This window comes from Tuber melanosporum, assembly GCF_000151645.1.
Source record: "Tuber melanosporum whole genome shotgun sequence assembly, scaffold_136, strain Mel28".
In the NCBI taxonomy this organism is placed as follows: Eukaryota; Fungi; Ascomycota; class Pezizomycetes; order Pezizales; family Tuberaceae; genus Tuber; species Tuber melanosporum.
In genome coordinates, this window is record NW_003298793.1 from 288,528 (window position 1) to 305,481 (window position 16,954).

Below are 16,954 nucleotides of genomic sequence, written 5' to 3' on the forward strand. Positions count from 1 at the left end.
TCTAAAAACTAGGGCTGGCACCGCCACTAAGTCCCGTGATAAGGAAACAAGTTGGGTTGCCCAGGATCCAGATACCAGCTCCCCCTATGCATCTGGCCCCTGAGGCCCGAGTGGATCAGTCGAAGCCCCTTTTTAATGCTTATTACAACATTGGCATTAAATGTGGAGAGGAGTAGTCGGAATCGGGCGCTGACATTTGATTTGTTTTCCTTTGTTGATTTATTGTTTATTATTGAACCTCCTGTGGATCGGGAGGAACAACATGTACCAGTAGACGTTGATAGGTGGGATTTGTTTTCCTTTGTTGAAAAGTCAAGTGTTGAGGTATTTGTTGGGTCCCATATTTGTGGACTGTTTGAGGTGGTGGGGCATAGAGAAGGCAGTGCTCAGATTGGGTCTTGGGAGAAAGGGGCAAAGAAGGTACTCGCTGGAGTTTACTTTCGACCCGGCTATACCAAAGACCAGTTTGTCCGATGGTTGGATGAGCTTGGGGAACCTGACATCGTGTTTAGAGATTTCAATGCCAGACATCAAGACTGGGACTCCAACGTGGACCATAATAATACAGGCGTATGGTGGCTAAAACAATGGTTCACGGTCCCGGCCCGTGATATGAATATGGTACCGCCGACAATGCCAACCTTTCGAGATATTTCCAGAATCGGCCTATGCCTGCACCAGGTGCCCTATGTCAGGTATCGATACATGGACGCTGCTAGCTGCGAGCACAGTGCTCAAGTCCTCAAGCTGAAGGTGGACCTCCATGACAATTTTATGTGTCGGAGGCTGGCTTGGAAAAAAGCAGTCTGTGAAAAGGTTGGGAAGCAGTTAGATGCCCTTAAAGAGGTGAGAGATGAGAAGTTGTAGGAAGGGGTGAGGCATGTGGTGGACGCTCTCCCATGGGCCTCCATTGGCAGAGATCGGTATGAGTGGTGGACACCAGAGTTGGAAACAAGGAGGTTGGATGTGGCTCGGCTACAATGGTACTCCAAGCACAAGGCGGAACGGACGGAGGACTACAAGCTAGTCATGAGTGTTTACCGGGCTTGCCTGTTGAGGGCCAGGTTCAAACACATCAGGACCAAGATAGCTGAGAGTTAGGACCCAGACATTCTTCAGCTGGCACGAAAATTGGAAGCCAAGCGAACACTTCCCTCCATGGCCCGGCCAGATAGGTCCTAAGGTACGACGCATTCAGACATCAGCGACCTGATTGCACAGCAGCTATTCCCTGGCGATCCTGCCCCTTGGAAGGACTCCATGATTGATATGGACAGTGCTCAGGAAATGGAGATTGCCCTTGCTAGGTCCCCTACGAACACTGGTCCAGGCAAGGATGATATCGGATATCCTTTCATACGGTTCTGGAGGCAGAGAAATACAACGACTTTGTGACGTCTGGTCCACTACTGGCTGCATCACGATATTTCGGATTGGCATGGGGCAGAGGTAGTGCTCATACCGAAGATTGACAAACCTAGATACGATGTTGGCATGTCATGGAGAATGATACACCTCCTCTCAACCCCTGCAAAGGTTGCAGAACGCGTGGTCCTGCTAAGATTGGCTATGTGTCTTGACCTGGGGGAGACACAATTTGATTCTCACCGAAAGAGGGGGGTTCATGATGCCAGAGCAGTGGTCTTTGAATTCCTACGGCATAAGGAGGGCTATAAACGGCTGATTTTGTCTATGGACGTTGAAGGAGGATTCGATAACATTGATGTTGACCTCCTGTCAGACTTCCTGGTTGCCCGGGGGTGTCTGTCCAACCTGTGTCAGTGGGTGTGAAGATGGACTTCCTGTCAGTCGATTCATTTCCATTTTAATAAATACGTCTCCAAGATCTACTATGTCAGCAAAGGGGTGCCTCAGGGCTCGCCTCTCTCGCCTTTTCTTTTTGGGGCCTACATGGCGGATATATTCACACCGTGGATGTGATACTCCCCTGGGGTCCGACAATTGGTAGTCTTATACGTTGATGACGGGGTTATCATAGTGGCTGCAGATTCTTATAACACTGCCCAGTACCATGCAGGAGAAATCTTTGCAGACTGCGATCGCATAGCAAGGGCTAGGGGGATGGGGTTTAGTGCCCTCAAGACCCAGTGGATCGGGTTTGGGGACAGGGCGTGGGGAGGAATGGAGTTGTTGGGAGAAATGGTTTTGCCTTCTGAGGATTTGCGGGTTTTTGGGTATAGGTTTAATGTATTTCTTAACTTTTCTTCTCATATAAAGTACTGGTTGGAAAGGGGGTTGAGTGTTAGGAGGAGGATTTCGGCATTAGGGAGAAGGTTTGGAAGTGTTGGTGAGCTAGAGGTGTGAGAGACTTACCGCTTGGTGCAGGTAGCCTACCTTCCAACCGTTTATTACGGACTTGAATTTGTAACCGACCACGGGTCGTATGTGAAACAGATTCAGGTCCAAGTCAATGACTGCCTCCGATCAGTTTTCCGGACCCCTATGAAACTGGCATACAATATACTGCTGGCTGAGTTTGGAACACCACCTGTTGCCATCCAAGGGAGGTATCTACAGCAGAGGTGCTACAGCCGATTTATTAACTGCTGGTACTGTGATTGACACCCATGGTTCGGTGAGATACGACTCGGTTGGAAGCTGGAAGGGATAGTGGCACATCGGCAGAACTCGGACAAGGAACTCACCTGCCACCCCACAATTGCGATTGGGAAAGGCAAGGCAGTGATGGCGGCATGCCACTATTCGCTGTTCACAGACCTTTGCAAGACCTCAGATGTGGTCATATACACAGACGGGTCCAAGTCCTCTGAAGGGGCCGGTGTAGCGTGGGCGGTATTTGAGAAAGGGGCCCTGACTCGTGTCAGCCGGTGCTCAGTTCCCCTGTCTTGGAGCATTATTGAGTGCAAGCTGTTTGCTATTGTCTGTACACTCTGACATGCCCAAGGGATGGCCACGAGACGTCCGGTACATGTGTTTCTGGACTGTGTTCCAGCCCTCACCCTGGTAGACAACATGTTTTCGGAAGGAGATTCGGCTGAATTGTGGGAAGTTATGTCACCACTGCTTAACGAATTCGGCCACGTCAGCCTTAGCTGGGTTCCAGAACACATGGGCATCGACAGCAATGAGATGGTAGACCAAAAAGCTAAGGCCTGCATGGGTCTTTCATTGTGCCCTCTGCTTTGGAAAGGAGTTAACTTTGGAATCCGGCATGCGGCCCTGGCCTGTGAGTTGCGAAAAGAAGAGTGGGGTTCCTGGCACGACAGGGAGGAACATGGGTATTATGCTCGTGAACCTAGGGCACCACGGCATCTTCATGCTCTCATCCACATGGATTCCTACGTTCTGCTGAGGATTCGCAGCAGGACAGGCTTGGTCGGTCATGACGGGTGTGAGGGGAAGGATAACAGCCGCCACTGGATTGAGTGCCCCCGTTATGCTGCAGGACGACCTGCTGACAAGGACTTATACAAGGATTTGGCGATATCGCGATAGAAGTCCTGGTGGGTGAGTCACAGGTAGTTAGGCCTGGGGATTCTCCGGCATATTAAAACGGTATACAGGGAGTTGGTAGTAGCAGGTAACCCCTTTGACGGCCTACTGACAGTGGAAAGAGGCGGCCGACTCGCAACGGTAGGGGATCCTATAGCCTGTGCCCAGCGCGAGAAAAAACACGCTAGCAGTAGATACGTCCTGCCGGGATTGGTAACCATGCCGAAGAAGTGGTTCTGTTTGCCCGACCAGCAACCTTGCAACTGTCCTTATTGTGCGACTACGATTTCTGCGACGGCCGCCCAGAAGCGAGTCACCTTCGCAGAACACTTTGAGAAAAAGCCCCACTGTTTACAGACATGTCAGGATTGGTTTTGGCATTCTTGGTACCAGCAATGGGACGAGCTAGACCTCGTAACTCGAACATCGGTAGTTTTGCAGTGGGCTAAGACAAATGGGTTGTTAAAAGAAGAGAGTTGTTCATTTTGTGGGACGGTTCTGGCCGAAGGGTACTTGGACCTGGGACTACATTATAAGAGGACGGAGGGATGTTAGGATAGACTGTATGTTTCCTTTGTTGAGTATGTAGGACAAATTGTGCTAGAGGTGAATAGGAGTGAGGGTATGAGACGGTGGTTAGGTAGCGGGGTGGGAAGACGGGTAAATCCGGGGTGACACTAGCCATCACGAGTGCCCGTGAGCTCACGTAGGTAGTAATTTTTGGATTTATGTTTGGGAGGAGTAGTTGCGGGGCGGAACGGTCCATGGTAGTGTATTTTAGATAGTTTGTTTGTTTGGGGCATGGGGAAGACTGGTCGTATGCCAGTGTCAGCGGTACTAGTATAAATAAAATTAGTTTGAATTCTAAGTACTTTTTCTACTTATTACTTTAACGAATATAAAACAACTTTACGATCTTTATCTTTATTGCAACATTATCATTACGCCAAGAAAAGCTCTTCACAAAGAAGAGTTAGAGAAAGATTATGATATGTATTCCCGATAGAAGACAGAGGTCTTGTACTATTGGTAATATAGGCAGAGGCCTAGTACTATCATAAGACGAAGAAAGGAGAGGAAAGAGAAGAGAAGTATCGTTCCCTGTCGCCAAGAACTAACCATCCAGGAAGGGATCATTACATTACAAAGCGTCACCTAGTGTGACGCCAAACGATACAAGACGGCATCCTTCAATCCAGACAGGCAAGGAGATATCGACATCAACAATCAAAACCTCAACCTAGGGGGATTCAGCGACGCCCTAGATCATGTTTCAGCAGAGCCCTCAAGAGCAGCAAGCCTAGTAACCGCAGAGAAAGGATTACCAGTCAATAGCTCTGCTGCAGGAACTCCACGATCTGAGAGAATATCAGGATCAGCAGTACCTAGGCCACTAGCCCTTGCTGCTCCTGCACTAGGCACTAGCATACTTGAAATGACTGAGAATTAGTTTCAAGCATTTCTAGCAGTAACACAAAACACAGGATAAGGAAACATCCAACGACCAAAAGCAAAGGAACCTGACACATACGAAGGAGCCGAAGACAAACTACGAATATTCCTGCCTCAGTGTGAAGGATATTTTGCCGTTTAAAGCTATGGAGAACACCACGATAAGATCAAGATTCCATATGTGGAATCTCTACTAAGAGGACTCTCAGGGCAATGCATCATGCCCGTCTAAGATGGAAGGAAACAGAGGGAATAGGTCACGTACGAAGTGTTCAAAGCGATATTCTTCGAACAATTCAGGGACCCTAATTCCAAAGAGACAGCAAGACGAAAGCTGGAAAAACTCTAACAAAGAAAAGAAATCTTTTCGGCATACTGGAACGAATTCCAACTATTGAAATACGAGGTTGAGTTTGATGATGCTACCCTCTATATCATTCTCCTAAGAAACTGCAGCGAGAGACTCCAAGAGGCATGGGGAATTTCCAACTTGCGTTATACCACGGCAGAACGATTTCCAAGGTGGGCCATCGATGTGGAAAGTAAGCTAAACATGGTTCAAAGCAACTCAGAAAACACTATAGCACACAGGGTGGTCCAATCACCCAGGAATGTGGACGGAACCTTTAAACTGCAAGGAGTTCGAGGAAAAAGTTGAACATTACCATCAGGCGAGCCAATGGAGTTGGACAAATCAAGGGCAGGACCTGCTCTGAACCTGTCTAAGGAAGAATATGCCAGAAGAATGAATGGGAAACTGTGCTTAAGGTGCAGAAAAGTAGGACATGGGATATGAGAATGCAGAAGCCGACCCAACAGTGGATACCAAGACACCAAAGCTGCTGGAAATAATCGCTTCCAGATTCAAAAGAGGAGCGACATTCGCAAAATGATCGCAGAAGATTCACCAGCGGAAAACGATGAGGGTCTCCAGTAAACGGCGGTATGGGAGACCCAAGATAAAGACCTAGAAAGTCCATTAAAGTAGCAAACTATTACATGGTGCTACACACACAAAGAGGAGAAGAAGATGGAGATCATGTGATGATCAAGATGAAGATATACAACAAAGAAAATGAAGAAACAACAAAATATGCAATGCTCGACTCTGGGGCTACCGAAGACTTCATCGACAAGGAAATCTGCGACAAATATGGCCTCCATACCAAAGAAGCCAAGAAAGCAAGACAGGTCTACCTAGCGGATGGAAAGCCAAGCGCAATGGGTCCTATAACCCATATGGTGACAGTACCTATGGACATTGACAGCCATGGGGAAATGGCAACCTGTCAGGTAGCAGATCTCAAGAACCAGGAGATAGTGCTAGGAATGCCATGATTGCGAAAACATAATCCAACAATCAATTGGAACGAGAACAAGATGACTTTTACAAGTGAACTATGTACGAGACAATGTTACAACAGTTTACCTGTGGTCTACTCGATACCGATACGAGAAGTGGAAGAAGAAACTTTGCATGCAAAGTTCGCCAAGAGGCAGCAAGATAAGAGAGTTCCGATACCAAGAGTGGACCAAGAGGTAAAAGTGCCTACCAAGGGTTCCAAAGGGGCAGCAGGACACGACCTGTATGCCAATGAAGGAATCAAGATACCTGCTAACAGGCAGGCAATGATAGCAACAGGAATAGCCATCGGACTACCAGAAGGCACCTATGGACGAATAGCATTCCACAGTGGTCTACCAGTTAATCATCGACTCATGACCATGGCATGGGTGATTGACGTTGACTACATAGGTGAAATAAAAGTGGTACTGGCCAACTTGGCTCAAGAGGACTACGAAGTCCAAAAAGGCGATCGAATTGCACAGTTGATCATCGAAAAAATCAACAAAGAGGATCTGCACGAAGTAGATCAACTGGAAGAAACCATAAGAGGAGACAAGGGATTTGGAAGCACGGACCAAAAAGAGCCCAATACAACAAATAGAATCGAGATCAAAGAGATCACAGCACAGACCTTTGGAAGGTACTATCGAAGTGGAGATACAACAGGAATTCTCAAATGGACATATGAAGACCAAAAAGCAGTCCTAGCGAAAATCAACATCAGCTCAGAACTAGGAATCCAGGATAGGAAATAGCAAAGGAAAAAGGGATAAAAAGAATTGGTTTCAAAAAAATATCATCAATTAATGAACCTATTCCAAGAAGAGAAAGCTACGGAGCTACCACCTCAAAGACCAGGAATCGATCACAAAATTCAGCTGGAAAAAGAAGAGAAAACGGGAAAAACAAAAGAGATTCCCTACAAGAAGATATACCTATTAGGGGAAGCAGAGCTCGAAGAACTGAGGAAGTACATCAAGCAAAACCTAAAGTGAGGATGGATCAGAGACTCCTTCACATCAGGAGGATCCCCAATACTATTCATCAAAAAGAAAGATGGAAAAGTGAGACTTTGCGTGAACTACAGAGCCCTCAACTCGGTTACCAAGAAAGATCGATATCCACTACCCTTGATTGGAGAAGCACTGGATAGACTGCGGTCAGCAAAACAATTCACCAAACTCAACATCCAGGACGCTTACCACAATATACGCCTCAAGGTAGGAGACGAATGGAGGACTACATTCGCCTCAAGATACGGAATGTTCGAATACTTGGTTATGCCCTTCGGGCTAACCAATGTACCGGCTTCATTCCAGGAATGGATCAACAAGGTACTTAATAAGTACCTCAACATATGTTGCATCGTATACTTGGACGACTTACTCATCTACTCGGAAAACATGCAACAACACCAGAAGGATATCAGCAATATCATGGCCGCAATACAAGGATCAGGAATGAAGATTAAACTAACAAAATGCGAATTCCATAAAGAAGAAACGGAATACCTCTGATTTATCATCAATCAAAGCGGGGTTAAGGTCGACCCTGTCATAACAGCAGCCATATGGGATTGAGCCAAACCGAACAACAAAACAGATGTTCAATGCTTTATGGGATTCTGCAACTTTTATCAAAGGTTCATAGAGGAATTCAGCAGGCTTGCAAAACCACTCTATAACCTTACAAAGAAAGACAAGAAATGGGAATGGGAAGAAACAGAACTGAAAGCATATGATGCAATACGCACGCATCTAACATCGGCGCCCATACTGGTTCATTTTGAACCAAACCGAAGGACAATGATCGAAAAGGACGCCTCAAAATATGTGTGCTCAGGCATACTATCGCAACAATGTGATGATGGAAAATGGCGGCCTGTATCTTACCGATCCAAGACAATGACCCCCGCGGAGTGCAACTACGACATTGCGAACAAAGAACTATTAGCGATAGTTCAAGCATTAAAGGAATGGAGGAGATACGTTTTGAACAATGACCATCCAGTCCGAGTTCTAACCGACTATAAGAATCTGGTCCCATTCATCACTACGAAAGAACTGAACAACTGCCAGATAAGGTGGATGGAACATCTTAGCAAATACAACTTCAAAATCGAATATCGACCAAGCAAAGACAGAGGAAAAGCCAGATGCTCTTACAAGGATTGCAAGCGACAAACCACTAACACAAGAAGACTAAAGAATCAAACAGAAAACATGAACGCTATTACCAAAAACCTACTTCGAGGCAATGGAGATTATCCAATTCACATTAACTGAGAAAAGGGAGATTGAGAAGGCAAACAAGAAAGACAAAACAATCCAGGCAATAAGAGAAGCCTTAGAAGGAGGAAAAAAGGAGAGGAAAGGAATTGCACTGGGGTTATGCCAATTGAAGGATGGAAATATATGGTACGATGGAAAACAATGGATCTCGAAAGAAGAGGAGATAAGGACAGACATCATACGACAACACTACAATATCCAAACAGCAGGACACGGAGGAACGGCTAAAACCATGGAATTCATCACGAGGTCATTCTATTGGCCAGGACTATGTGAAGATGTCAAACGATATGTCAAAACCTGCGACATAAGCCCAAGGACGAAAACGACTAAACATGCACCATATGGATTACTGAAATCGAACGAAGTTCCTGAACGACCATGGGAAACAATTACTATGGATTTCATCATGGACCTACTGGCATCGGAAAATTGCAATATCATCCTGGTCGGGGTGGATCATCTGACCAAAATGAGTCATTTCATTCCAGTCAGAAAAGATATCAACACGAGGAATTTTATACAGACATTCTGCTGAGAAGTCTTCCAACTTCAAGGCCTCCCAAAGAATATCATTACCGATCAAGGAACACTATTCACATCGGGACTATGGAAGAAGGTAACTGGAGAAATGGAGATACAAAACAGAATGAGCACATCGTTCCACCCGTAAACGAATGGACAAACGGAACGGGTAAATGTAATACTCTAACAATACTAAGCGGCCTACGTCAATTATCAACAAGATGATTGGTACAAACTGTTATCAATGGCCCAATTCGCATACAATAATGGAAAGCAAGAAATGATCGGCACAACACCCTTCTTCACAAATTACGGACAACATCCACAAAGTCAGACCACATATCATACGATTAATGGTATAATACCGGATAAAACAAATATGGGAAAACAACATGAGACCTTACAATATGAAATGTGTCAAGCATATCAACGACAAAAAGAACACTACAATAAGCACCAAAGACCGGATCCGAACATACAACTGGGAGATATGGTATGGCTAATACCACACAATATCCATATGACACAACCATCGAAGAAATTGTACTACAAGAAAATAGGACCATTCAGGATACTAGAAAGAGTCAGCAGCCGAGCTTATAAACTCGACCTTCCACCCTCAATGCCAATACACAACACATTCCACATCTCACTCCACGAATTACACAACGACAACAAGTTTCCCTCACAAACACTTATTCCTCCTCCTCCGATCGAACTCGAGGGAAAACCAGAATATGAGCTCGACGATATATAGTCGATTCTCGTTTCTTCCACTGTTACCTCAAATATCGAGTCAAGTGGACAGGATATTTACCCAAATACGATAAAACCTGGTATTTCGCATACAACTTTGAACATGCACAAGATGCCATCTCTACCATCCACAAGCAATACCCAGGCAAGTCCAGCCCAGGTAACGATCATGTTCAACCAAGACAAAGGCGAGGAAAAGGCTCCCACACCATTGCAACAACAAGAGGGCTGCGGCAATAGTCCCCGCCAAATCACACCAACCAGCTCCGAATACTTATTCGTGGAGCCAACCGACAAAGAACTCAGAAAGAGGGAAAAACAAGCACAGCATAACGCCATGTCATGGATGGTATGCTATGATGACAGTTGCCAAAGACATTTTGGTGACAAAGAAGGCTCAGAATGGTTCCCGAGGAAATGTCGAAAGTGTAGTCCACTCCCGGACCACGTCCTGAAGAATTGGCAACAATGCTTCAGAAATGGGTGGAGGATGCACAGGGCACAGAAAATATCTGCAGAATACTACCCGCAGAAGGATTGAAACAGAAAAGAGTTGGAGGGAGAAGATGCCAGGAAGGCATGGGCTGCAAGGATGTGGTCCAGGAAGGGAGGGGCCCACAACTCCTCAGCAGACATGGAACCAGACGTCAGGAGCCTACACAGGCAAATCCGAGGACTCTGAGAACAACTTGGCCAAGCCGAGGCTACAATTTCGGCAAACAACAAAACGATCGCGGAGCTAAGACAGCTGAACAATAATCAGCGGCACACGATCGAGATGGGGAATCTGACCCTAGAATCGGTAAGGGTCAGATGGAGGATGGCAGACAAAAAGTTCCACAAGCTGAGAAGGACCATGTGCTCAGCAGGACGGGAACTATTGAAACTGAGAGCAAAAGCCTGATGGGACTCAGGCTTAGGAGGAGGGGAGCTAATATCATGAATGTGGCTTGGCATGAAAAAGGTTTCATGTGACACATGGATATGAGTCACAGGTATGTTATTGTTTCACACATATGACTCATTCGAGTCATATGATTTGTTATGTGTGGGATTTGTGATGCTTTCGCTCATGGCTCAAATATGAGTCATGGGACATGCGCCTGGCGAGTATACCTTGTGAGTGTGCCTTGCAGGTAAGCCTTGTGCATATGATTTATGTTTTGCACATGACCTCGTTATAAGGTCATGGGTTTTACGCATATGACTCAGTCAAGTCATATGACTTGTTTATTGTGTTATGATTGGTTTATGAGTTTTTACACATGACCTCGCTATGAGGTCATGTGTTTTAAGCATGTGACCACTTTGGTCACATGACTAGTTTATTATGATTTTGTTTTGCACATGTGACCACTTTGGGTCACATGATTATGGGCGGGAAGAATACTATATAAGGAAGCTGATGCAGCCGAGGAGGATAGGTTCTTTATGCTTTGTTCTAAGTACTTTTCCTACTTATTACTTTAACGAATATAAAACACCTTTATGATCTTTATCTTTATTGCAACGTTATCATTATGCCAAGGAAAGCTCTTCACGAAGAAGAGTTTGAGAAAGCTTACGATAGGCGTTCCCAATAGAAGACAGAGGTCTTGTACTATCGGTAACATAGGCAGAAGCCTAGTGCTATCGTAAGACAAAGAAAGGAGAGGAAAGAGAAGAGAAGTATCGTTCCCCATTGCCAAGAACTAACCATCCAAGGAGGGATCGTTACAGTACCCCTTACTAACAAAGCCTATTAACTCCATGCATTCTTAACAGAATCTTCTATTCCACCTTCCAGATCTAATCAATTGTTTTCTATTATATATCTTATCAGCTGCTTCTAGTAAGACAGATTGTAATGATATTTATACTTTTATAAATTAGGCTTCCTTGGTTTCACATAATACCTGAGGAATATAATATCATGAAATCTTGCTAAGGACTTGCAGGCTCCATATAGTAATCCAATACAAGTATTAGCTTCTGTAAATCAGGAATCTATACACAGCTCTTACTTCCTGTAAGCCTAATGTTAATACCCTTTTTAACTCCTAATAATAGCCTCGTTTGCATCTTTAATAGAATTGGTCAGAGTAGTTATATTCTGCTCATTATATTAATAGGATTTGGTGTTTTCATTGACTCTTTAGCATGTAATTCATATGAAATTCAAATAAGTACTAACTTATACTCTGGTCTTTTAATAGATCACCTTAGAGCTCATCTTTTCAGTACCATCAGGCCTGACATAGCCTACAATTTGGCCCTGTTCAGTCATTATTATCGCACAACCTCATGGAGTTGATATTTTCACCAAGCAGAGCTCTAGTGCTTTATGTTTGTGTAAAGCAAACACAATACACTCAAGCATAGTGCTCACATACTTCTCGACCTTTAAAGATACATACGATTTCAATTTCCTTGTCCTATTCTGATTGGGTGTAGAGCTATTTGCACCTCCATGCGCCTCCATGCAAGCCCGGTCCATTTCACCAACTTCACGACACGACGAGTACTAGTACAGCATTGTGTTGTTTTCTAGTCTACGAGTAATTAAGCATAATGCCCAGTAACGTGATCACACAAGTACTCGTACCGGTACAGCGCATGTGCTGATCGCCGCTTTACTCGGGTACTCGGTTGCGCAGCGCGTAGAACCAGCAATCCCCCAGAATAAAATCTGGGAGATGTCAGGACTTCTACTAGAGAACGGGCATGCACAACCAGCCCCGACATCTGTGCTATTACCGATACCGGCACTCGAGTATACTATTATTTTCCAGTGACGTGGGGTAAGTCGCTTTAGTCACGAACAGCCGGAGCTCGTTACAGCGCGGAACGTCTGGGTGAACCTGCGCGATAAACCCCATAACACCACCAGCTTACTCTACCTTCTATCACACCCCCCCTCTATACTTCAACTCTTGCTCCAGAATACCCGTCTCTTTCCCATTCGTGGTTTCATCCCATTTCTCCAAAGTCTAACCCCGGCATGCTTCTCGGGCGCCCCCCATTACTGTATCGAGGTATCCGGCCGTCGTCTTTGGCTGTAGCACAGAGATGGATGTCATCCTACGATCCTTCCGACTTTCAATTTGGGGGTGCGGGATTTAGTTCGAGGGTAGATACCGATACGCCAACATTCGGACCATTGGGAGACGCTTCCTCTGGCATTAATAAATTGACACCACGGTACATCACCACCACTGCTACTACCACCGCAGCCTACATTGCTGAAATTCCTCGAGTTTTAGGGCTAATATTATCCCCCCTTTGCAGGGCTTTGAAGCAGCACTTGGACCGATTTGTCGTGGGTCAGAATAGGCCTAAGAGAATTTTATCAACAGCAATATACCATCACTACAAGCGGACTCAGCAGTTACAACAAAGACAGGAGGAGCAAGATGAGTTGTTTAGGTCAAGTCAGGCTATGGGACCACAATCGCTAGATGGTGGGTCTGTGAATTTCAAAAGGGGTTAAGCCAAACAGCATTTAACGAGAACCTAACAGAGGAGATCTCTCATCAACCAAGAACCGTTCATGTACCGCCTAGAGGGGATCGCGCATCTATTTACGATTTCTCTCCGTTAACCATTGAAAAGAGCAACGTGCTCTGCCTGGGACCTACGGGAGTAGGGAAGACACTTATGCTGCGGACGCTTGCACGAGTATTAGAGGTCCCATTTTCAATGTAGGAGCTTATCTGGGTGTCCTAAGTATTCCGGACTAATGGCTGTAGGTCTGATTGCACACCATTCACACAAGCGGGTTACGTTGGAGAAGACGCAGATGTTTGTATCCATAGATTACTCGCAGCAGCTAATTGGGATATCCGAAGGGCTGGTGAGTAGTATTTTATTCAATTTCTAAGAGCTTAGCGTTCTAACCAGGGCTCAGAAAGTGGAATTGTCTGTTTAGACGAGTTTGACAAGATAGCAAAACCGAAATCCCCTTATGGCAGTAAAGACATATCTGGAGAGGTATATTCTAAGCTCCGACCAGATGCAGCTATAAATATTCTAATCATCAATACTCCAGGGCGTTCAGCAAGCTCTTCTCAAGATCATAGAAGGTACTACCTTACAAATCAACACCAAACCAGAACGCCGTCCACCTGCTGGCCTTCCTAATTCTCCAAACGGTTCCAACTCCTCGTTTGGCGCCGGCTCAGCCGGGGGTGGTGTTACGAGAGGGGAAACCTTCACGATCGATACCTCCAACATCCTCTTCATTTTTACCGGGGCTTTCATAGGCATGCAAAAGCACATCGTTGATCGGGTCGCTAAAGGTTCTATCGGCTTTAACGCACACGTGCGTGGGAGCACGGCAGACGAATTAGCGGAGGACCATGAATTGATGAAAGAGCTTACGCCGTTTTTCTCTAGTAGCGTCGAAGAAGCGGACGAAGCTGACGATGAATCTGGTACGAAGGCGAGGATAAAAAGGAGGAAGTTTAATCCGTTAGAACTTACAGAGCCGAGTGATTTGATTTCCTTTGGACTCATCCCTGAAATTGTATCTCCATGTCACCCTCACTTCCCTACCAATAGCCCAAATTGACAGCTAACAACAATAAAAAAGGTCGGTCGTATCCCCATAATCGCCGCCGTAGAATCCCTCGACGAAGATATGCTCGTCCGTGTCCTCACAGAGCCACGAAATGCCCTCCTGAAGCAATACACTGAGCTCTTTGCCCTAAGTGGCGTTGAGCTCCGCTTCACCTCCCCCGCTCTTCGCCAAATTGCCAAATCCGCCATTGCAATGAACACCGGCGCCCGCGGGTTGCGAACAGTAATGGAGCGCATCCTCTCGGATGCCATGTTCGAGTCACCGGGATCAAGTATCAGGTATGTGCTCGTTACAGAAGCAGTCTCAAAGAGGGAGTGCCCGCCGGCATATTTTGCTCGTGGCCAGCAGCACGTTTTCCACTCGATTATTGCGACAGAGGAGGAGGAATGGGCAGTTAGGACTGAGGAGAAAAAGTGTTCTACCTCAAGAAGCAGCGGCACCGCTTCAGGATCGGGATCAAGCATGGGGCAGTCGGGGAAGAAGCGGGCTGCTGGGTTTACGTAACCTATCATAGGGTTTTCATTAATCATTTTAGGTCCAATCTATTTCTCGTTTTCCGATACTTCGATACTTGGACCGCTTAAAAAATTTCCCGCTCTTTCCCTCGAGATCTTTATGAGAGCTGGACAAGTGTGTATTGTGAGAAGCGAGTTCCCTCATCCGCCGCCCACTTTCTTTCCTTTCCTTGGTATCCTTTGCTATGAGTTGATCTGGCCTTACGGAAATTTCATTCGCTAAGAACATAACAGAAGTGGTTTCTGCTATCTCTTTTTTCCGCCTTTTTCTTTTTTCCGCTTGCTGAAGTCATACTTTTCGCGTACGAGAAATTTGTTTTGATGTGCCACACGAACTTTGATGTTTATAATTTCTTTTGGCTGAATGGGTAGAGGTGTGGCTTAACGACTATGATACCAGTATGTACTGTGCAGGTAGACTACTCGAATAGGAGTGAGTTTGTCGATTGGTTTGGGAGTCTGCTGATTAACTACAGTATGTTAATACGGTAGTCGACTACCTGAAGGGAATAATACTTGCGTCGCGGGGACCAAGGTTCAGACTCCCTGTGCGCCACCATCAAGGCAGTACAAGTAAGAAATCACTGTATCTTATTTCTTCTCCAGCCCTAGACTACCGTGTGATGTATTACCATCCACCATTCTGAGGCACGAAGTCTTTCTGGACACGGCTGTACCACCATTACTCATTAACCACAGAACATATAATCTGTTATTGCGATTGCCTGCCGGTACCGGCGCTCGTCGATTTTCAAAGGACCATATTGGGAATGTGAGTTACCTGATGGAATGTGTGGGTTACGGCTATCTCCACAAAATTAGGTATGTTAATACTTGTACTCGTCCTGTCGTGACGTTTGTGAAATGGACCGGGCTTGCATGGTGGTGCAAGGGGGTGCATAAATGTGCAAGGAGGTACCTGGAGAGAGTAATGACCAATGAGAATAGGCCAAATAGATTAGATTTAATATTATTAATAGAGGGGATTCTTCGTGAGAGAAGGGTATTGCAATTTTCTATCTTTACTTCAATATCTGAAAGATTCATTAAAATCAGCAAAATGTCAACACCACGGGGGTGAATAACTTCAATGGCCAAGAGGGGACAAATTGTTGGCTATGCAATGCTCAAGGGAAGTCAAAAGGTGACATTAAAGGAGATATCTGAACAAACCGGATACTAATAAGTACTTGTTCAAATATCATTCGAATAGCACAAGAAAGGGCCAGCGACAACCAAATGCTTGATCTTTGTGCTGACGAAAACCTTGCTCCGCTTCCAAACTCCATCAAAGGTGCTAATCAGGCACTTACCCCGGTAGACAAACAGCATTTGGTAGAGGTAACTCTTCAAGATGCAGAACATTGTCGGATGACCTTTTCTCAGCTAGCGGAAGCAGGTAGAAACTCCTTTCTTATTTTTTCTCTTTAAATATATTGTACTCGTAATGCCTTGACATTTGTGAACATAATTGCTATTGCTTACAAGCAAACAATCAGCTCATGCCTCCTAATTTTGGTGGTATACAATAGTAACTGTGTTTACAAATATCACGACATTACAAGTAAATCCCCAACCATATTATATAACTACTAGTACATGTAATTAATAATAAAAAATAGCTGAACTAGATGTTAGTAGACAAACAATTTCCAAAGCTCTTCATGAAAATAAAATCTTTTGCTGCAAACCCGTATGGAAACCAATCCTTAGTCCCGATCAGAAGGCTAGATGGCTTGCCTTCTGTTATCAACATCAGGGACTTGACTGGTGAGAACTTATCTTTACAGATGAATCCTACTTCGAAACGGATAGTCTCTGGTCCTGCCGTGCTCGTGGTGTTTTACATTGTGCTAGAGAAGCATATCAACCGCAAAATATAGACAGGAAATTTACTCAAGGAGCAATGGTGATGTTTTGGTGGGCTATTTTTTATGGAAAATCCGGTATGTAAATATATTAATTGTTAATATACAGGTAATGAACTTCCATATCATATGTATACAACTCCATATGAGACTCCAAAGCAATTGAA

The 16,954-nt window shown here is 45.1% G+C and overlaps 1 protein-coding gene; it reads left to right on the forward strand.

Annotated features, from left to right (window-relative positions):
- Positions 1–12,548: 12,548 nt before the first annotated feature.
- Positions 12,549–14,908, forward strand: GSTUM_00002481001 (uncharacterized protein; the record flags this gene model as incomplete). XM_002836239.2 has 10 exons in its annotated part: positions 12,549–13,026; positions 13,114–13,286; positions 13,346–13,526; positions 13,575–13,678; positions 13,733–13,815; positions 13,874–13,943; positions 14,007–14,017; positions 14,201–14,208; positions 14,317–14,350; positions 14,417–14,908. Exons 1-10 carry the CDS (start codon positions 12,827–12,829, stop codon positions 14,906–14,908), a joined length of 1,356 nt encoding a protein of 451 aa, XP_002836285.1. The 5' UTR covers positions 12,549–12,826.
- Between the last annotated feature and the right edge of the window lie 2,046 nt (positions 14,909–16,954).